General features: G+C 36.7%; 1 protein-coding gene across 1 annotated transcript in view; it reads left to right on the top strand.

Moving 5' to 3' along the window:
* LOC120473102 (Na(+)/H(+) exchange regulatory cofactor NHE-RF2) overlaps nt 1-22,949 on the top strand; it is a 28,445-nt gene extending 5,496 nt beyond the window's left edge. Inside the window, exons 3-6 of the mRNA XM_039662765.2 lie at nt 12,619-12,819; nt 17,748-17,901; nt 20,052-20,155; nt 21,339-22,949. Of these exons, the coding sequence (XP_039518699.2) occupies nt 12,619-12,819; nt 17,748-17,901; nt 20,052-20,155; nt 21,339-21,506 (627 nt within the window). The 3' untranslated portion in view covers nt 21,507-22,949. The remainder of the gene's footprint in view (nt 1-12,618; nt 12,820-17,747; nt 17,902-20,051; nt 20,156-21,338) is intronic.
* The last annotated feature ends 668 nt before the right edge of the window (nt 22,950-23,617 follow it).

The following is a 23,617-nucleotide window of genomic DNA, read 5'->3' as shown; positions in this document are numbered from 1 at the left end:
TCTGTCTTTGGACGCAGAGTCGTGTGTGTGTGTGTGTGTGTTTGAGCTGATATGGAGTCCCGAGCCATAAAGGAAGGGGTCCTACGAAGGGGTAGAAACCTTAAAGTCGCAGCGTTTGAAGAGGGTTTGTGTGAATCACACCGAATGCTGGTCCACACAGAGGGAAATCCAGACTTTGTTATCATAATCTGTGTCTGTCCACAAATACAAGTACAGAATATTCACAGATATCATTCATAAAATAATATAAGTTCGGCACATGAAGATCATGCATACAACACTCTGGGTATATCAAAGTTTTGATGATCTGGAAAACGTATTTAATTCATTATTGTTTGTTTGTTTGTTTGTTAGTTTGTTTTTTAGTGTTTAATTTAGTGTTTTACTGTCTATTCTCTTTATTTATTTATTGTTTTAGTTTTTTACTCATTTGTTTCTATATTGTTCTGTATTGTTTTAATGTTTATGCTTTTGTTTCTTTTATTTATTGTTTTTGTTTTTTGTTGGAAGGTTTTTTTCTTTATTATTTTGTTCGTTATTTGTTTCATTTACTAATTGTTTACCATTTGTTTGGTATATTTTTTGCTTTATTTGTTTCAGTTTGTTATATCGTGTTTTACTGTTTATTCTTTTGTTTGTTTATTATTTAGTGTTTAATTTAGTGTTTTACTGTTTATTCTCTTTACTTATTTATTTATTGTTTTAGTTTTTACTCGTTTGTTTCTATATTGTTTTTATTTATTGTTTTTTTATTTATTGTTTTAGTGTTTTATTTAGTGTTTTAATGTTTATGCTTTTGTTTCTTTTATTTATTGTTTTTTGTTTTTTCTTTTGTTTATTCTTTGTTTCATATACTTATTGTTTACTATTTGTTTGTTATGTTTTTTGCTTTATTTATTGTTACGGTGTATTATTTAGTCTTTTACTGTTTATTCTTTTGTTTGTTTATTATTTGTTTGTTTTATTGTTCACTGTTAGTTTTGTTTATTGTTTGTATTAAGTGTTTTACTGTTTATTCTTTTGTTGATTTGTTATTTGTTTCTTTCAGTTGTTGTTTGAGATAAACATTGCGAAGTTTAAGAATGCTTTTATAAATCCTGCTTATTTTTATTGGCCATTTTTTTTTTGTCCTACTCAGCAAATCGTGAGATTCAGCAACCCGAGAAGGATGTTTGGACTCTTTACATCTTTCCTGTTCACTTTCATTTTTTCCTTCAAGGAGCTGTCGGAAAAGTTACATGGAAAGGATACCGATCCAGCAGCTCCATTGTAGAGATCTTCCATAGCGCTTTATAAATATTTGAAGATTTTAGCGTGGTTATTTCTCCGTTTTTCCAGAGTAGCTCTTTATCCAGCTGTTACTGTTATGGAGGAATTACATGATCATCTGAAGCTGTTCTCAAGATGTCTGAGGATTTCACAATCTACTAATGTTCATAAAACAGCAAAACTGAACAAGCAGCCAGAGAGTTAGAAACAGGCCCGTACCCATCCTTAGCTGATAGATGCTGGCTTTGATTTGTGTCGCTTAAACTCTGTTGAAGTGTCGCATGCAAGACAACAGCCTGAACCTGTTGCACAACACTTCAGCTCAATGACAGAACTGTGTCTTTACTGTATTTTCACATTTTCTGAAGAAAATATTTTAACTCACCACCACAATGCAAGTGCATTCTAAGGGATTTGACTGATTAGGTGAGTCTTAAAGAGACGGTACACCCATAAATAAAAAATTCTGTCATTAGTTAGTTACTCGTGCCATTTCAAACATATGACGCACACAAAAAAGGTGTTTTTAAAAATGACCATACTATTAAACTCAGTGGGGTGCAGTTCTTGGTTTTGGACCCCATTGACTTTCATTGAACTGACAAAATCACTTATAAACATCATCTTCTTCTTTTTTTGGGTTCCACAGGAAAAAGAAAGTCATACAGATTTTGAATGACACGAGGGCGAGTAAATTATTACATCATTTTCATTTTGGATTTGAGCATCATGTCCGCTTTTGTTCATGCAGCCAAGCAAAGTTCATGCAGTTGAACAAGGCTGTGTAAGAAAGTTAAGCACACTTAGCCTGTCCTGAGGTGTTGACAGGCATCTGGGTCAGAGAACGTGAGCTCTGGAGCGCTGCTGGACTGACCTACTTCCACACAAGCTTGTGATGTTTTGAACTCAAGATCGAAACAGATCCCAAAGTCTCCGGTTCTCAAATTTTTTCCCCTGTCTGTTTTTTTTTTTTTTTTTTTTTTCGCTGACATAAATAAAGCCATCTGCATCACACATCTGTCTAAACAAAGATGATACGAATGAATGTTTGAGTGCTTGATTTTGAGTTGAGGATAAACTGTGGCCTAGATAGTAATAGGCATACAGATCACCTGTGTACTAACGTCCACGAGACAAGTGGCTGATTCTTGTTTGGTGTGTTGAAACGCAAGCATCATGAGAAAGGCAAAACTCAGACATGCAGGTAAATGTTCATATGACAGTCAGTGCACAATGTGTGTGTGTTTGTGTAAGTGATGTCTCTGCATACTTGAACTTCACTTGTTGTGGTTGGTTCATTAGTGAATCGCTAATATCCCTGTGGGCATGTACCAGCCAAACCTGCTCTGAAAGGCATTTTTGGCTCCATATTTCCATGGAAACTAACAGAAAGTTATATGCTTTCAATTTCAACACACTGGTAGGCAACTTCACCCTATAAACATGAGTCCTATGCGATCCAGTATTGTTTTTTGTTTTCTGTGAGTGTTTGCGGTTCAACTCGTCACAGTTTGGCTGCTTTCTGCTGTTTTGATTCGTTTGTCTTGGATGAATATGTTAGTTATGAAGCCTGAAGTGTAACAGAAACTAGACCTTTGTAAAGTTTAGTTTAGTTTAACAGTTTTATTAGTTTTTTGCACCAGAGATAGTGGTGAAATTAAAGTCAACGTGAAATCTAAATTGACCCCATTTTTATTTTCATTATTTATATAAAATACATATTCTATATAATAGATAGATAGATAGATAGATAGATAGATAGATAGATAGATAGATAGATAGATAGATAGTCAGACAGACTGATAGTCAGACAGATAGTCAGACAGATGGATGAATGGATACACAAAAGGATTGATGGATGGATACACAGATGGATGGATGGATGGATGGATGGATGGATACACCGAACGATTGATGGATGGATACACGGATGGGTGGATGGATGGATGGATGCATGGATGGATAGATGATGGATGGATACATGGATGGATGGATGGAAGGATACACTGAACGATTGATGGATGGATACACAGATGGATGGATGGATACACAGATGGATGGATGGATGGATGGATGGATGGATACACAGATGGATGGATGGATACACAGATGGATGGATGGATGGATGGATGGATGGATGGATACACAGATGGATGGATGGATACACCGAAGGATTGATGGATGGATGGATGGATACACAGATGGATAGATGATGGATGGATGGATGGCTGGATGGATGGATGGATACACCGAAGGATTGATGATGGATGGATGGATGAATACACAGATGGATGGATGGATACACAGATGGATGGATACACAGATGGATAGATGGATGGATGGATGGATGGATACACAGATGGATGGATGGGTGGATGGATACACAGATGGATAGATGATGGATGGATTGATGGATGCACAGATGGATGGATGGATGGATAGATGATGGATGGATACACGGATGGATGGATAGATGATGGATGGATACACGGATGGATAGATGATGGATGGATAGATGGATGGATACACAGATGGATGGATGGATAGATGATGGATGGATACACAGATGGATGGATGGATGGATGGACACACAGATGGATGGATGGATGGATGGATACACGGATGGATGGATAGATGATGGATGGATACACGGATGGATGGATGGATGGATACACAGATGGATGGATGGAGACACAGATGGATAGATGATGGATGGATACACGAATGGATGGATACACGGATGGATGGATGGATGGATAGATGATGGATGGATACACAGATGGATGGATGGAGACACGGATGGATGGATGGATGGATGGATACACAGATGGATAGAGGATGGATGGATACACGGATGGATGGATGGATGGATACACGGATGGATGGATGGATAGATGATGGATGGATACACGGATGGATGGATGGATGGATACACGGAAGGATGGATGGAGACACGAATGGATGGATGGATACACAGATGGATAGATGATGGATGGATACACGGATGGATGGATGGATGGATACACGGATGGATGGATGGATGGATACACGGATGGATGGATGGATGGATGGATGGATACACGGATGGATGGATGGATAGATGATGGATGGATACATGGATGGATGGATGGATGGAGACACAGATAGATGGATGGATACACAGATGGATAGATGATGGATGGATACACAGACGGCTGGATACACAGATGATGGATGGATGGGTGGATGCACAGCCAGATAGATGAACTGACAGACAGACAAAAGAAAGTCGCCAGGTTTGGAACAACATGAGTGCGAGTAAATGTTCATTGTTTTTGTGCACTATCCCTTTAAGTGGGCGAACAGGCTTTGGTAACACAACGGATGCTATAAACATCAGTTCTGGTTTGGTTCTGGTTTGGTTGTGTGTTTCTGCTCACCGCTGTACCTCGCGGCCTCTTGTCCTCATTACTCCCCCATGTTCCCGCTGTGAGGCGAGGGGCAGCCGCGTCCAGATGTGCGGATCCGTGGAACATTCTTGAGCAAGAGGGGTTCGGGAGGGGGAGGGGTGCAGATTCCATTGAAGGGTCAGATGTGTGACACAACAGGCATGCCTCATCCCACTTTACTGGGTTTGTTGGGATCATTAATAACCAGAGTGACAGTGTGTGTGTGTCTTCTTTGAGGACGTTAACCAGGACTGCGTTTCACCATGTTGATTGGTGGCAGTGGTTCTACGATTGACTTACGATGCTTTTGGGAAACGCAGTCCAGACCGGTTTCACATTGAACGCGTCAGTCATGTGACTGCAATAAATGCCATGGCGGGACGCCCAACGTATCACTCATTGGCCTGCCTGCAGTTTTTGCATTTAAAAAATAAATTAAATGTAGTTTGTTTTCAGTAGTTGTTTTCTCTATATCATTGTTGGTTTTAGCTTTTTAGAATTTTCAGTTCATACCGTTTTTATTTTAATTTTAGTATTGATAAAGTTAATGCACTATTTAGAAATATTTGACTTTTTTGTCATCTAATAATGGCATTCCCTTGTTTAGTTTAGTGCTGGCAGGTTATAAAAGCTTCAAGTTTTATAATTTATCGGGTATCTGAAACTAAAATTAAAAGTTTTGAAAAAAAGAAAAAATATATTTTAGTTCGTTTTTGAGTTATTAAAATGCACATATATAAATATATACATACTTTTCATACTTTTGAACTTTCTATTCATCATAGAATCCTCTAAAAAAAATCACGGTTTCCTTCAAAAAAATCTTTTTCAACATTGATAAATTATAAGATATGTTTCTTGATCATCAAATCATCATATTAGAATCATGAGAAGGGTCATGTGACACTGAAGACTGGAGTGATGATAAATAACATTTCACAATATATTCACATAGAAAAGTTAATTTGAAATTGTAATAAATATTTCTGTTTTACTGTATTTTACATTTTTCTAAAAAGAGAGACTTATAATAACGTGAAGTTTAACGATACTTTTGTATGCATATTAAGATTAATTTAACATTAAAAATAGATCTGTGACAGCGTGACCCTCAATATTAACTCTTCTGTGTTCTGTCTGATTTTGTGCCTGTGTATCTGATTTAAAAAAGCCAGTTAAATTTTCACCAGTGATTAAAAAAAGCCAGTTCCGAGGCTGAAACTCTTGGAAGAGATTCTTGACACACTTAGTGATCGCACACAGAGGATATATGGAGCGTGTGAATGTAGAGCGGTGATGTGATGTAACCTTGGATGTCACACTGCGTAGGTTGAGCAGCAGTTGAGTGTCTCTTTCTCTCTCTCTCTCTCTCTCTCTCTCTCTCTCTCTCTCACACACACACACACTACACAGCCGACGCAACAGAAGAGATGAGCGTAATGATGTCTTCTTCTTCTTCACACATATGAGAGGTTACATTAGGTTTGTCATTAGGACAAGCGATTGCACAACCTCTAGTGTCACATCACCTTATCTACACTCTCAGAAAAAAAGGTACAAAAGCTGTCACTGGGGCTGTACCTTTTCAAAAGGTAAACTTTTGTCCATTTTTGGGTGCTAATATGTACATTTTAAGTGTTAATATGTACATTTTAGGTGGTAATATGTAAATTTTAGGTGCTGATATGTACATTTTAGGTGCTGATATGTACATTTAGGTACTAATATGTACATTTTAGGTGCTAAGTACATTTTAGGTGATAATATGTCCGTTTCAGGAGCTAATATGTATATTTTAGGTACTAATATGTCTATTTTCGGTGCTAAAATATCCATTTCAGGAGCTAATATGTCCATTTTAGGTCCTAATATGTATATTTTAGGTGCTAATATGTACATTTAGGTACTAATATGTACATTTTAGGTGCTAATATGTACCACTAAGGTACCAATATGCAGCCTTTGGGCACAAAAGTGTACCTTTTTTAAAGGTACAGCCCCAGTGACAGCTTTTGTACCTTTTTTTCTGAGAGTAGACCTTTTTCCAACACTTTCTGAAGCTTATGTGTATTATGCAACATAAAGCCAATCTATAATCAGCTTTATGATCCTGTGAATAATGACCTCTTCATAGTTACAAGCTTAAAGAATATAATGCATTAAAAGAAACACACATGCTTTTTCAGTGTATTATTTTGTGACCCTTTGATGCACAAATTATTAAATTATAGATTTAACAAGAGTCTCAATGCTCACCTAGGCTGCATTTATTTGAGAGTAATATTGTGAAATATTATTACCATCTGTTTTCTATTTGAATATTTCAGCAGTCTTCAGTGTCACATGATCCTTCAGAAATCATAATGCTGATTTGATGCTCAAGAATCATTTTTATTATCAATGTTAAAAACGTTTGTGCTGCTTAGCATTATTATGGAAACCGTAATTTAAAAAAGTTCAATAGAAATCTTTTGTAACATTATGCATTTCTTTCAAACCACTTTTTGATCAATGGATCAACTATTGAACGATAATGTACATGTTATCACAAAAAAAATAAAAAAATCACAATGACAGATTTGCAAAACTTTGGTATTTTTTATGCTTATTTTTCAGGAAAATCTCCATAATTGTGTGTGTTGGCTTTAAATAATGCAAGAAAACTTACTGATAGCTGAAGTCATGATCAATATTGACAAAATATTCAAATAAACAAACATGCAAAGAGTGGATGATGCGTAGAACTTTATAAATGACCAAATCTGAGGAAAGTCTGATTGTGAGGAAAGGTCAAAGGTCATCCCCCCATGGTATTTTGGGTGTAACATTTCGCTCTGAATGGTTATAGGCAAGTATTTTAAATTGTAACATGGGTTAAATTGTATTACAAGAACATAATATGTTGTATTACAATCATTTCCCTTCATAATGCATTATATTGAAAACGTTTAATGTATTGTAGTCCACATCCTCTCATGTTTTATCTTTACTTTCATGTGTACGACCCATACAGTGTGTTAAAGGGATAGTTCACTTTTTGGTATGTTTTATCTTACCTCAAGGGCATCCAAGATGTAGGCGTCTTTGTTTCCACAGTATTTTCAATTTTGATATTTTAAGGTCAAACCGTTCTTGTCTGTCAGTCATATAATGGAGGTCTATGGTCACCACCTCAAAAAGCATGCACAGAGAAGTCCAAATTAAACATGATTTAATGACTCATAAATGTAAGTACACATTGATGGCCTAAGACATGAAACGAGTGGTTTGTGTGAGAAAACGAACAGCATTTATATCGTTTTTACCTCGAGTCATTCAATCATGTTTAATTTGGACTTCTCTGTGCATGCTCTTTGAGGTGGTGACCATAGACCTCCATTATATGACTGACAGACAAGAACGGTTTGGCCTAAAAATATCAAAATTTAAAATACTGTGGAAACAAAGACACCTACATCTTGGATGCCCTTGAGGTAAGAGAAAACATATCAAACATGTATTTCAAAAGTGAACTATCCCTTTAAACCTGCATGTTACACTCTCCACACATGTTTTTGGAGGGGGAAGTCGTGTCGCAAGTGTTCGGGAATTTGGTGTAATTGATTCAACATGCTGGCTGGGGGTCACACGGCTTCGAGGGGGGCGGCGTAACACGACACCGCTGTGTGTAGATGTTTTCTGCTCGGGAAACTGATTACTTGTGAATAGGGCTAAAGGGAAACATGTTTCAGGATGGATGATTGTCATTTTTGAGAACTTAACGCAAGTCACAAGTCAGTATGGTTGAGTTTCGGACAAAAAACAACGACACCGTATCAGATCGTTTTTTGTATGTAGGAAAATCCATATGATGTGGGAAAATGAGAGGATGTGTGCGTGTTTCCAGTCTCCTCCCTGCTCTGATCTGTGTGACTCCCTCCTGTGTTTCCGGCTGGGGGTGAAGCGCCCGTGTCAGTGTGTCCGTCTGCAGATCCGCGAGGCATGGGGCGCGCGCTCGCGTGTCAACGGCTGTCGTGTGGAGTGTGTCTGTGCTGGACTGATAACATGGGTGTGGGGCATCAGCAACTTACACAAACACACCACAAACGTGAGAAGAACAAGCGAGACGGTGAAGACACGTGAAGCACGAGTAGGGATGAGAAACGGTTCTAGCTAGGGCCATTAACGTTTAGTACTTTAAAGGAATAAATATTTGGGGGGGGGGAAGAAATGCAATTCCAAAAAGTGTTTACATGGCCTTTTATTTCATTTTTGGCCTTTTTCACAGTCTAATTGGTCTGAAATATAGATTAAACAGCAATACTTAGTCATTTTATTCATTTAATTTTATAAAATACTCCTGGAAAAGTCATGTTTTTGATTCACTTTAAGATCCGGCTCATTGGAGTCATTTGATTGAGATTTGGACTTCACTAGTTAAACTGTTCTGAATCTTTTTGATTCACTTTAAGAACCGGCTTATTGGAGTCATTTGATTGAGATTTGGACTTCACTCTGTTCTGAATGTTTTTGATTCACTTTTAAGAACTGGCTCATTGGAGTCATTTGATTGAGATTTTGGACTTCACTAGTTAAACTGTTCTGAATGTTTTTGATTCACTTTAAGAACCGCCTCATAAGAGTCATTCGATTGAGATTTTGGACTTCACTATTTAAACTGCACTGAATTTTTTGATTCACTTTAAGAACCGGCTGATTAAAGTCATTTGATTGAGATTTGGGCTTCACTAGTTAAACTGTTCTGATTGTTTTTGATTCACTTTAAGAACTGGCTCATTGGAGTCATTTGATTGAGATTTGGACTTCACTAGTTAAACTGTTCTGAATATTTTTTATTCATTTTAAGAACCGGCTCATAAGAGTCATTTGATTGAGATTTGGACTTCACTAGTTAAAACTTTTCTGAATGTTTTTGATTCACTTTAAGAACCGCCTCATAAGAGTAATTTGATTGAGATTTGGACTTCACTAGTTAAACTGCACTGAATGTGTTTGATTCACTTTAAGAACCAGCTCAATGGAGTCATTTGATTGAGATTTGAACTTCACTAGTGAAACTGTTCTGAATCTTTTTGATTCACTTTAAGAACCGGCTCATTAAAGTAATTGGATTGAGATTTGGACTTCGCTATAGTTAAACTGTTCTGAATTGTTTTGATTCACTTTAAGATCCGGCTCATTAGAGTCATTTGATTGAGATTTGGACTTCACTAGTGAAACTGTTCTGAATCTTTTTGATTCACTTTAAGAACCGGCTCATTAGAGTAATTTGATTGAGATTTGGACTACACTAGTTCTGAATGTTTTTGATTCACTTTAAGAAGCAGCTCATTAGAGTCATTTGATTGAGATTTGGACATCACTAGTTAAACTGTTCTTAATTTTAATTTTTTTTTTTTTGATTCACTTAACGAACCGGCTCATTAGAGTAATTTTGTCTGGGAATCGGATTACATGGTTTGCACTGTATATTGTTCTATTATCTGTATGTTGTTGATTTATTTTCAAGAGAATCAATTAATTAGAGTAATCTGTTGTCGAATCAGACTATAAAAAAGGCTCTTGGTTCTCAATCCTACTTGTTATTGATTCAGTAGAGTTTCAAAGCTTCAAAACTCATGTTTGAGGGATGACTGTGTAATAATTCATGTTGTGTTTTGCAATGGAAGCCCCAGCAGAAAAGGTTAAAGATAGTCACGTGAGAGAAATCCCAGAGGTCCTAGTGTCAATAATTCAGAAGCGTCTGTATCATTTTACAAGCCATGCTTTGAAACACAGGCTGCGTCTTATTGTGACAGGAAGTTTGAGGAATGCTTTGTGCCGCTCTCCCGAGTGTCTCCCCGTACTCATCCCACACATCTCCGCGTTCAGGAACAGAAACCTCAGGACCCGGAGTGACAGGAAGTGGGTGTAATGCTATAGGGAGAGCCGAGGGGTGTGACGATGGAAATATTGTAATGCTGGGAGGTTTATTTATGGCTCAGAATCATAATCACAATAGAGTGAAAGTGTCGGGAACAGAGAAATACTTGTTCCTCCCACCCGTCCCAAACTCACTACCAGTAGTTGTTCTCTCAGAGGTCAGCTGTGTGGAGTTGGTGGGACAGATGTGTGCTCCTGAATAAAGTGTTCCTGTTCGCCTGTCTGAAATGATCACGCTTAGCCCTACGAAGAATGCTGTATCATATTTATCAATATGATCAAAACGGCTTGAAATCATCTTGTACACAATCTACAACATGCCTTCTGTCATCCGATTGATAGTTTATACTTTTACGTATAATTATAAATCCCTTTCAGGTCGTAGAACACATGACTTTCTGCCGTGAAATGTTTTTTTATGAATAACCTTTTGCATTGTTTGTGATAATTCAAGATGAACACCTACTGGACTGAAGCAACTTCAGTTTACTTGACTATCCATACTTCACTTTTGAGAAAAATCATGTTAAAATGATGTCCATCAAATATGATTCAACAGGCTTTTGAGAAACATTTATTTGTTCATCTCTCAATCATCATTGTATAGCATTGCATTATATATTTTGCCTGCCATAATAAAAACTACAGGGCTTTGAGCATCAAACTAAGCATTTAACTCTTTCCTGCCATTGACGGATAATCACGCCTGTCAGTCAGATAACAAACAGACGTTCATCTGGAAGTTGATCTTAAAACGTAGTTGTTGAGTAGTGCAGTAAAAAACAGTGTCATTTGCAAGCATACTGAAATAGATCACATGACATTTGCTAAATTAGCTAACCCTTAAAGATAAAATATCAATTATTATATGTATATTTCTTACTGTGCGTGTGCAGAAGAAATATACATATTCGTCTGGCACTCTTTAGGAAATGGCATAATGGATCACACACTCCTGTTCTTAATGGACCTTGACCTTTGACCTTCACTGTCATTAGTGCCTCTTGAATCCCCATTAGATTCACCTCGTAGATGTTCCTTGGTTTTAAATGATGTTTTCCTATTTTGCATTCACACGAGTGCTGCATTTTTTTCTTATTAAATAGAGCAAACATCTTTTCTTTACACACGAACTGGGACATTTCCCTTTCGATTTGGTCAGATGCTGACTTTCATCTGCCATCTGCTCAGAGTCTGTGTTTTGAACCTCCATATTAAACTGAATTTTTACATTTAAAGGAGTAGTTCGCTTTAAAAAAAAGTTTTTGATGAAAACATTTCAAGCATTTTTCTCCATATAATGGGGTCCAAATGGTTCAAGGTCCAAAAGAGATTTTCAGTGCAGCTTTAAACGACACCAGACGATGAATAAGGGTCTTATCAAGCGAAACGATTGGTCATTTAAAAAATAAATAAAGAAGTTTAATATTTAACTTTAGGTTTCTTTGTAAGAGTATGTTCACATTTGTAGTGTGGTTCGCTTGAGCCAGACAAAAAACACGAAAACATTTTAGTCCTAGTCCGCTTAGCGTTCACATTGGCATTTTAACACCAAACCTAAAGGCATAGGGATATCGCACAACCTGATTTGTCAGCTTTTATTATGTATGTTTCGAGACTAAACTTACCGAACATCCAAAACAATGCTGCGTGCTGGGCTAAATGCGCTCGTTGTATGTGCGTAGCTACATATAATGGTATTTTGACCAGCTGAGAACTCGTGAAGAGCTTCTAAAATGTAAAACAGCGACACACTCACACACAAACGAAGACCAGCTGCGTGTTTTTGAGTCGTTTACATGTCTGACTGTGGTCCGTGTTGCGTTCATATTTCATATTTCAGAGTCCCCTCTCTTCAGCTGTTTGAGTCCACTTGTTAGGTGGCACCAGGGTTCAGAGGCAGCGTGAAACGCACTGACAATCGCACCAGAGTTCGTTTTAACCCAAACAAACCATGTGTGAACACACGCCCTAAGAGTGTTTATTTCCCCTGTCACAGGAGCTTCAGCCCTCACCGGAGTCCTCGACACGGGACCCATCTGAGTTTGTACCGAGACTGTGTTTCCTGGTTCGGTCTGAGGCGGGTTACGGCTTTAATCTGCACAGTGAGAAGTCCAGGCCGGGTCAGTACATACGAGCTCTGGACCCCGGGTCGCCCGCTGACCGCGCCGGACTCAAACCGCAGGACAGACTCATAGAGGTGAGACACGAATCATTCTGAATCTGCTAAAGCGAATTCATGTAGTAAATCACTTTATCCCATTAAAACTCATATTTCATCACCAAAATGACATATTTTGACGTTTTATCCTTGGGAATAATTATTTATGCCCTAAAATAAAATAGCTTGAATGTAACTCGACAACCTTGCCTCATTTAGTATACGCGGCTCTATGAATATGCAAATTAGCCCCGCCTGCAGCTCACAGATCCACTCGTTGACGAACAAACGTTGACCTGATTGGTTACAAGATCGTTTATGACGTCAGAAACACCAGTTTTTGAGACTGTCTTTGTTTTAATGCAGTTTTAAGGAGAAAATATTCAGCAATGGTGTCGAATTTACACATGGTTTGTCTTAAAGCATATTAAAAACACTGCTTAGACGTATAATCTTTAAATTATGATTTTCACCACAGGGGGACTTTAAGTAGCTTGAAGCTCTCTCATAATTCTGTAATTTACACACATGCATCAATATACATCTTTATGATGCCAGATACACCCACATTTTCTAAATTCACCTCTACATTCACACTCGCACACACAGACCAACCATCACATTCGAATGCATGTGGGCGGCATGTGATATGATGACTCGCACTAAAATATTTCTGTTCTTGAAAGACTGAGTCAAGCAAAATAAACATGTTGAAACTTACATTCGAGATCGATCGGCAGAGCTGAAAACATCCTGTATTGTCAATTTGTCACAGAAATAAATGCAGTGTTCTCATAGGCTTCATTAACTCGTGAACCTCGTGATGTAGTGCTCATTAAACACATTAGCTATATCTATTCATTGCTGTGTGCAAATGATGAACCATTATGAAATTAGAATGTGCTAGTTTGTATTTAAGGAAAACCTACTGGTGATGAAAATAATAAAAACATCGCTCATTGTTTTACAGACATTTCCCTCGTTATTGAAATCATCAATAGGTGAATCTCATGAAACCCTAATGTATGATTTTATCAGAAAAATGCCTCAAGATAATGCTGCTAAATAAATATGTATACATATGTTTATGTAAACTTTTTTATTAAAATAAGCATTATTTTGTTTATAATATAACATTTATATAAATAATATATGTATATTTTATATATAATATATTTAGATATTTTGGTGTGTGTTTGTGTGTATTAATATATATATATATATACACACACACACACACACACACACACACACACACACACACACACAGGTGAAACTCGAAAAAATTGAATATCATTCAAAAGTTAATTTATTTCAGTAATTCAACTTAAAAGGTGAAACTAATATATTATATAGACTCATTACATGCAAAGTGAGATATTTCAAGCCTTTATTTTTTCTAATTTTGATGATTATGGCTTACTGCTTATCAAAACCCCAAAGTCATAATTAGAATATTGTGAAAAGGTTTTGATAAGCAGTAAGCCATAATCATAAAAATGATAACAAATAAAGGCTTGAAATATCTTGCTTTGTATGTAATGATTCTATATAATATATTGGTTTCACCTTTTAAGTTGAATTACTGAAATAAATAAAATTTTGGACATCTGTATATAAATATAAAAAAAAGTAATAAAAAGTTAGAGAACAGCATTTATTCAAAATAGAAATCTTTTCTAACAATAGAAATCTTTACAATCACTTTTTATAAATTTCATACATCCTTGCTGAATAAAAATATTAATTCATTTGAAAAAAGAAGTAAAAAATGACTGACCTCAAACTTTTAAACGGTAGAATATATTGTTACAAACGGTATATTGTTTACATAATAAATACTGTTCTTTTATTAACATTTTATACATCAGAAAATCATAGGTTATAAAATTAGGGCGTGTATAATTATTTTGTGTATTTAATGTGTATGTGTATAATTATTTTGTATATATAAAACTATACACAAATGCATGTATATATTTAAGAAATATTTATACATAATTTATATTAAATATTAATATTTCATATATTAAAAACACATTTTTTCTTAAAAATATACATGCATGTGTGTGAATTTTTTATATGCAAACACAAACTTTAATTTTGGATGCGATTATTTGTTGCCCAGGACTAAAAAAAATATGATCATTATTAAAAATATTATATAAAAAATATTATATTTTAAATATATATTAAATAAATATTAGAAAAATATTATAATTATATATTAGTATGATTTCTGAAAGATCATGTGACACTGAAGACTGGAGTAATGTGGAATTATATATATAACATATATATATATATACACTCACCGGCCACTTTATTAGGTACACCTGTCCAACTGCTCGTTAACACTTAATTTCTAAGCAGCCAATCACATGGCGGCAACTCAGTGCATTTAGGCATGTAGACATGGTCAAGACAATCTCCTGCAGTTCAAACCGAGCATCAGTATGGGGAAGAAAGGTGATTTGAGTGACTTTGAACGTGGCATGATTGTTGGTGCCAGAAGGGCTGGTCTGAGTATTTCAGAAACTGCTAATCTACTGGGATTTTCACGCACAACCATCTCTAGGGTTTACAGAGAATGGTCCGAAAAAGAAAAAACATCCAGTGAGCGGCAGTTCTGTGGGCGGAAATGCCTTGTTGATGCCAGAGGTCAGAGGAGAATGGCCAGACTGGTTCGAGCTGATAGAAGGGCAACAGTGACTCAAATAACCACCCGTTACAACCAAGGTGGGCAGAAGAGCATCTCTGAACGCACAGTACGTCGAACTTTGAGGCAGATGGGCTACAGCAGCAGAAGACCACACCGGGTGCCACTCCTTTCAGCTAAGAACAGGAAACTGAGGCTACAATTTGCACAAGCTCATCGAAGTTGGACAATAGAAGATTGGAAAAACGTTGCCTGGTCTGATGAGTCTCGATTTCTGCTGCGACATTCGGATGGTAGGGTCAGAATTTGGCGTCTACAACATGAAAGCATGGATCCATCCTGCCTTGTATCAACGGTTCAGGCTGGTGGTGGTGGTGTCATGGTGTGGGGAATATTTTCTTGGCACTCTTTGGGCCCCTTGGTACCAATTGAGCATCGTTGCAACGCCACAGCCTACCTGAGTATTGTTGCTGACCATGTCCATCCCTTTATGACCACAATGTACCCAACTTCTGATGGCTACTTTCAGCAGGATAATGCGCCATGTCATAAAGCAGGAATCATCTCAGACTGGTTTCTTGAACATGACAATGAGTTCGCTGTACTCAAATGGCCTCCACAGTCACCAGATCTCAATCCAATAGAGCATCTTTGGGATGTGGTGGAACGGGAGATTCGCATCATGGATGTGCAGCCGACAAATCTGCGGCAACTGTGGGATGTCATCATGTCAATATGGACCAAACTCCCTGAGGAATGCTTCCAGCACCTTGTTTAATCTATGCCACGAAGAATTGAGGCAGTTCTGAAGGCAAAAGGGGGTCCAACCCGTTACTAGCATGGGGTACCTAATAAAGTGGCCGGTGAGTGTATATATATATATATATATATATATAACATGACAATCATTACTGAGAATATTTTGTAAAAAGTAAACATGCAGATGCATTATAGCTACTATAAATTGAGAATTTGACACCAAAGTGCAACAAATGCAAAAAGTCTTAATTTCCGCCGTTCAGTTAAACGTTCTCTCCATCTTGCATTTGTTTGCAGCCTCAGTAAAAGAGTGCGAGTCCTGCCCCCTTCAGTTTTGAGAAGCACGTCCCTCAGGACACTGATACCTGAAACCCACACGGCCACAGCAACAGGCTTCAATATTTGATGGTGTTCAGTTGAATAAAGCACACGGCCCATCTGTCCTCAGGACAAACACTCAGATTAAATCACCTTCAGCAGAAGGAGAGCGCTCGCGGGCCGCTCTCGTGCCCTTGTTTTTGTTTTGATTGATTTGGTTGTAATTTCGGTAAAATGTGTTCGCCATCCCTCCTCTGCTCGACCGGTTGGGAACTTAATTCTACCACAGAACATGTTGCTAAGCAACCAGGAGCAGGGTGCTATAAGGCAAAAATGACTGAAGGGGTTTATCATGGGATAAATAAAGCTTTTACGTGTGATTAAAGTCACTGAGGCAGAAGTGAAGATTCACCCCAGAATAATCTATCGATGAATGGTGTTTATAGGTCATCACTGTCACTCTTCTCTCTTTTAAGAGAGTCAAAAATAATGCACCACGAAATTACCATTAAAATGTCCCTTGGAAAATAATATTTAGTTTTTCTATACCACGATGAAGTACTTAAAGGTACCATTCAGATCATTTGTTTATATATGTGGTAATCAAATATTACATGAAATCATCATGATTGTACAATGTTTTATTTATTTATTATTCATTTATTTATTTTAAATAATTGACACATTTATAATAGAGCTAGTTAAAATATAAATTACAAACACACACACACACACACACATATATATATATATATAAAAATTGTGGTTGTGTGTATATGTGTATAATTATCGACTATGTATAATTATGACTATGTATATAATATAAACATATAATTATCGTATATAATTAATGACTACTAAATTAAACTACTATATATTTATATAACTATTTATATAAATTATATATATATATAAAGTATATAAACTATAGTATACTTATAACTTTATAGTATATGTATGCAGTTATGTCTTATATGTATAATTCAACATATACAAAACAATTTAAAAGTTGTTTTGGACATGTTACCATAGTAATACCACAGTTTTTGGATGCTACCATGAAACTGATGTCATTGTATTGTGTGAAGTTCATTGTAGTACAAAATAAATATTGTATAATATGAATATGGTAAAACACATGGTAAAAGAAAAAGGAAATGTTAATATTGTTGTATAGACACTCTAGCTGTTCAGTTGTGAAGTCCTAACTCTTGCTGTATTAAAACTGCAGGTGAATGGAGTGAACATTGAAAACATGAGACATGCTGAAGTTGTGGCCTTCATCAAGAACGGTGGTAACGAGACGCGTCTGCTAGTGGTGGATCCAGAGACAGATGAGCATTTCAAGAAGATGGGCATCACCCCCACCACCATCCATGTCAAAGGTACGGTTGAAGAACTCACTGAGGATCGTTCACCCAGAAATGAACATTCATGAGCTGCGAAGGCAAGCGTGTCTGTACATCAGGGGCGTGTCCTCCGAGGAGGAGGAGGAGGCAAGGGAGAAGGTGTCTCCTCGAAAATAAAAACTGGAGGAGAAAATCCACATTAAAAAAATAAAACGCCAATAATACAAAATGTTATAAATTAGAAAGGGTAAAAGTCATGATAAAGTAACGGTGTCCAACAGTGACACCTGCAGGTAAAGTCACAGTGGGACGCTGCGTCTCTCTTGCCTCCCCTGATCCCATTGACCCTGTTTTGCAGTGATCTCAAACTCAATTCCTGGAGGGCCACAGCTCTGCACAGTTTTGCTCCAAGTCCAACCCTAATCAAACACACCTGATCCAGATCCACTGAGTAATTAAGGTCTTCAGGATTACTAGAAACTGCCTTACAGGTGTGAGCTGGAGCTGTTTGGAGCTAAACTGTGCAGAGCTGCATGTGGCCCTCCAGGAATTGAGTTTGAGATCACTGCCCTAAAGTGTGCGGTGGGTTAGTGGGAGGCAATGGAGAATGAGTCAATGAGTTAATGTAAATACTAATTAAAAATGTCAGTTCAGTTCAGTTCAGTTTCAGTTTATTTTCCCCTAAGGGAAACTTATCTTGCAGCCAGGTACAGTAAACATACAGGTCATACCCATAAACAACACAGACTACTAAACATCTCGGTCACCTAAATATTATACGGAAGCGTATTGCATTCACTTGAAGAAAAAAATCTACTCTGTTTTTCTGAATTAACGAGTTAATTATCTCAGAATTACAAGATATTTTTTCATGGAAAAAAAATTTTGCTCAGTTTTTCTGAAATAATGACTTATTATCTCAAATTATCTCTTAATTATCTCAAAATTATGAGTAACTCATTAATTCATAAAAACGAGTGAAAAAATGTTTTCCGAGAAAAATGTATCTCATAATTCTGAGATAATTAACTCGTTAATTCAGAAAAACAGAGCAAATTCTATTTTCATGAAAAATATCTCGTACTTCTAACATAATGAACTCGTTAATTAAAAACAGTGTAGAATTTTTTTCCCGTAAGTGAATGCAATACGCGTCCATAATATTACCACTTTGTCACATCAGAATTACACTTGAAATGGCCTGAAAACATGATGGTTGTGGGGCTTTAGTGAGCAATCAGCTTTGGGAAATTATATGTTTTTTGTCTTTGTTTCTGTTACCAGTGAGTACAAGCTTGATATGTATATATATGGATATATATATATATATATTATTTTTTAAAAGTTCAAGGTATTTCTTATGCTCACCAAGATTGCATTCATTTTTTCAAAATATAATACAGTAAAAACTAATATTTTTGAAATATTATTACAATTGAAAATAACTGTGTATATATAGTAAAATGTATTTTCAGCATCATTACTCCAGTCTTCAGTGTCACATGATCCTTCAGAAATCACTCTAATATGATGATTTGATGATCAAGTATTATTATTAATGGTGGTTCTTCATATTCAGTTTAGTATGTGCAGCCTTGACCTCCTCTTCCTGGGATTTGAGGGGGAGGTTTTGTTTTGTTTTTGGTTTTTCCTCTCAAGGCCCTTCACTATCGAGAAGCGAACAGGCATCAGAATCTGGGCTGTAGGCCATTCTGGAAACTCTTGTCCATGTCTGTTAGCCAGCGGTCCCGCTTCTGACATGTGGCTCAGATTAAAGTTAAATTGAGTCGAACACTTTAAACAGGCTATTGACATCTCTTGGATAATTGTTATTTGGCAGGATCCTGATTCGGCCCACTGGAAGGTCGTTCCAGCCCAATCCACTTGCTTTCCAGCAACTGTTTTCTTTGTATCATTTTCATGCTTTTCATCCCGGATCAGTAAATCTTCTGCGTCAGGTCTTTGAGTGTCAGGTGACCCAGATTAGCCCGAACAGGCCACGGATGTGCGTCCTGCTTTTACACACAGCTCAGCTCAAGGTTTCCAGCTGTCGCAATGGTCTTCTCATCACAGCGTCTCTCTCCCACATGCACCATATATTGATAAACCGTATGTTTATGGCTGTTTTTATGTTCGACGTCAGCCACGATGAACAGTGACCTGAGCTTTGATTCTTCTTAAAACAGATTTTGACGAGTCCATAACTAACGGCTCCTCCAGCCCACACGTGAACGGGACGTCTTCGAGATCCACATACTCAGACGGCAGCAGTCAGGACACAAACATACAGGTGACCATTTTCACCAAAAACAAACCCTGCATCTCCAATTAATGTTAATTAATGTTCACTCTTCAATATAAAGGTTCTTTATTGGCATTGATGGTTCCATGAAGAACATTTAAACATCCATGGAATTTAAATTGTGTGTGTGTGTGTGTTTAATTTAATGCATTCAACAAAACATTCAAAAACACATTTTACGTCAGCTAATTTTTAAAAAAGCTCCTTAAGATAACACATTTTCACATTAGATATATAACATCTGTAAATATGCATTAATTGTACTAAATAATATACTCTAAAGACTTGGCATGGTATGAAACAAAATGGTTATAATAGCATTTGATCACTCTATATATATATATATATATATATATATATATTAGGGCTGTCAAACGATTAATCGCATCCAAAATAAAACTTTGTGTGGGTGGACTAAAATAATAATTATACACAGTCCACCCACATATATTATGTACACACAAACTTTTATTTTGGATGCGATTAATCGTGATTAATCGTTTGACAGCCCTAATATATACAGTATATATATATATTAGGGGTGTAACGATATTCGAACTGAACCGAAAAACCGCGATACAGAACTCACGATTCGAATCGCGATACTCTCGTTGCGTACCGAACACGCCACATTATTATATATTTCAATAACAAATTTGAGTAAAAACTAAAGTTAATGCAAAAACTGCCTTATGTTCAGTTTACATGTTTTCATACAATTTGTTGTGTTGATTATTATATCTAAATATAAATAGCATTAGCAGATTTTTTTAAATCCTTGTGAAACCTTTTAATTGTAATTGAATTAATTTAAAGACAAAGACAATTTTTAATTAAACCACTGTTTAAAAAACAACAACAACAAAAAAGCAATTTTAGCTTTCTAAACTGAACCGAACCGAGACGTCAAAACCGTGGGAAAACCGAACCGTCAGTTTTGTCTATCGTTACACCCCAAATATATATATATATATATATATATATTTGTATATGTACAGTGTGTGTATATATACTGTATATATATGTGTGTATGTATATATATTTGTGTGTGTGTGTGTGTATATATATATATATATATATATATATATATTGTGCATTTAGTGCACAAAAGTGCATTTTCAGGCTTTTTGCAGCCGTCTCCATGTGTTAAGTGTGTATTTCTGTATTGCAGTTCTCGAGGGAGAGCAGCAGTCATCATCTCGACCCGTTTGAAGAAACAGGTCTGTGTTTGAGCCCCACAGCGGCGGAGGCTAAAGAGAAAGCGCACGCCAAGCGCGCCAGAAAGAGAGCGCCACAGATGGACTGGAACAAGAAGCACGAGATTTTCAGCAATTTTTGAATCCTCTTCCCAGACCCCAGTGACACCCCCCAGCCCCCCGCCAACCCTATATGTGTTGCATTCAACGCCCTGGACACGTGACTGCTTTTAATGGGAAAAAAAGAGGCACCTATTTTTGTAGAAAAATGAAAACTTGAACTATAAAAAGTTGAACAACTCACCCGGAGAGGAGAATGTAAGTTACACAATCGGATTTCTGTCTTGTAAACGGCTTAGAAAGCCAGCAGAGGGAAAAGCGATGGTCAGGCTGTTCGTATAGAGAGATTTCTGCGTCATTTTGTTTTCAAACAGGTAGTGTGTTAACAGTAATGTGGAATATCAAAAGCCAAACGAGACTGCATATGGATGGACTACAGCATACGGACTCGAGGGAACGAAATCATCCCATCCCATGTAGAAGAACCAAAATAATGAAGCTCATTTTATGTCGTACATGTTTTATGTGAATCATCATCAGTGAATGAGAACTGTACTTTTGCCAAAGACACAACCTATAATCAACCCGATCAGCTGATGTCTTATGCTTTTGGATTGTTTTGAAGGGACGTGCCACTGTTGGAAATCAACTGAATGAATTTACTGAGAGGAAGAAAGAAACAGGAGTGACCCACAAACGGGAATTTGAAAGGGAATTGCACTTCTCTTCTTCATCACCAGAGGGCGGTGCACTCTACGTCATTTGGTAAAGAAGTCAAAATATAGTGTGACATGTTCAACCACCAGAGGGAACATTACAACACACACCACTGTCTTACAGACTGCAGGAGTGAAACGTTTGAATTGAACACGTGCAAAGTTGCAAAATATGCCACAAAGAGTCATTGCTTCATACTGGTGCATTCTGGGACATGGATGGATACTGACAAGGCAGATGGCATGCAAGACACCGAATCGGTTTAGGAATAAAAGTAATAAACCTCGTAAAACGATAAAGAGCAACGTATATCTTATCTACAGAGTTTGAGGAACAGATGCAGCAGTATTGATGCTGAACTTTCTGCATGAAGACAGCTGGATATACACATTACTGACTCAGACACGGCTGATTGGGATATATAGGATTTATTTAGGTACTGTTAACAATGCAGACAATCTTAAAAGCTTTTAAGAGAGCGCTATATGCATTTACGGCACACATATTGTGATATACAGCATCAGCATTACTATTATTCATCTTAATAATTCATGATGCATTCCATGTTTGCAATTTAGTATTAATGTAGTGAAGTAGATCCTGTTGTTTTCTTTCCTGTGCCGCCATTGAGCACTAATGGGAAATCATCTCCTATCAGAAATATTCATATTAGTATTATTTTTTTCAATAAAGCGTGACGCTTACATTCCGAATAAGATTTGCTGTGGTTATGTTTTATAAAGCTTTTTTTGTAAATGACTAACTTAACACGTTCAGTTTCACATCTCCTGGGTTCTGGGTTCTGGCAGCCGTTGTGTGAAAAACACCTCCGCAGGATTTACTGATAATGTAATATAACACTATATATATATAGCATTATTAATGTGTAAAAAATGTTTAAAAATATGAACGTTTCTTCCGATGTTGATATAACTGGAAACATGTCATCACAGTCTGTGAAAAGGCGAAGCAAATGCTGATCATCACAAAATGGCCAAATATCAGCCTTAATCTATCAGTTTATCACTCATTTGCCAGAATATACAGTGTTATTTCAAACAAAATGTGTTCTCTTGGTCTAACTTTTATAATTAATGGCATATCACTTAAATAAATAGTAACTGAAATTTTAGCATGTTTTTTTTAATAACCTTCCTTTAGGCTACTGAACCAAATAAAGTCAATCATACAGTTAATTTAACAAATATATTCCGAAATATAGGCTATATGCCACATCTAACTGGATTCTGGATTGAGTGATGCGTACTGCCATGATGCTGTATGCCGTTGCTAAGGTGTTCTGATGTTTTGTTGTGTTGCCGGGGTGTTGAGTGGGATTGCTAGGCGGTTACATTTCAAAAGTAACCAATCACTGTAAAATATATTCAAGTATGATGCATTTGAGACATTTTAACTTTTTAAATCTTGCCTAGTCGAATCAAGTTGAAAATATTAAGTTGTAATTGCATTATTTGAG

This window comes from Pimephales promelas, chromosome 3 (assembly GCF_988280905.1).
Source record: "Pimephales promelas chromosome 3, fPimPro1.hap1.1, whole genome shotgun sequence".
Classification (NCBI taxonomy): Eukaryota; Metazoa; Chordata; class Actinopteri; order Cypriniformes; family Leuciscidae; genus Pimephales; species Pimephales promelas.
The sequence above is the reverse complement of the archived record's forward strand: the minus strand, read 5'-3'. Positions and strand labels throughout refer to the sequence as shown.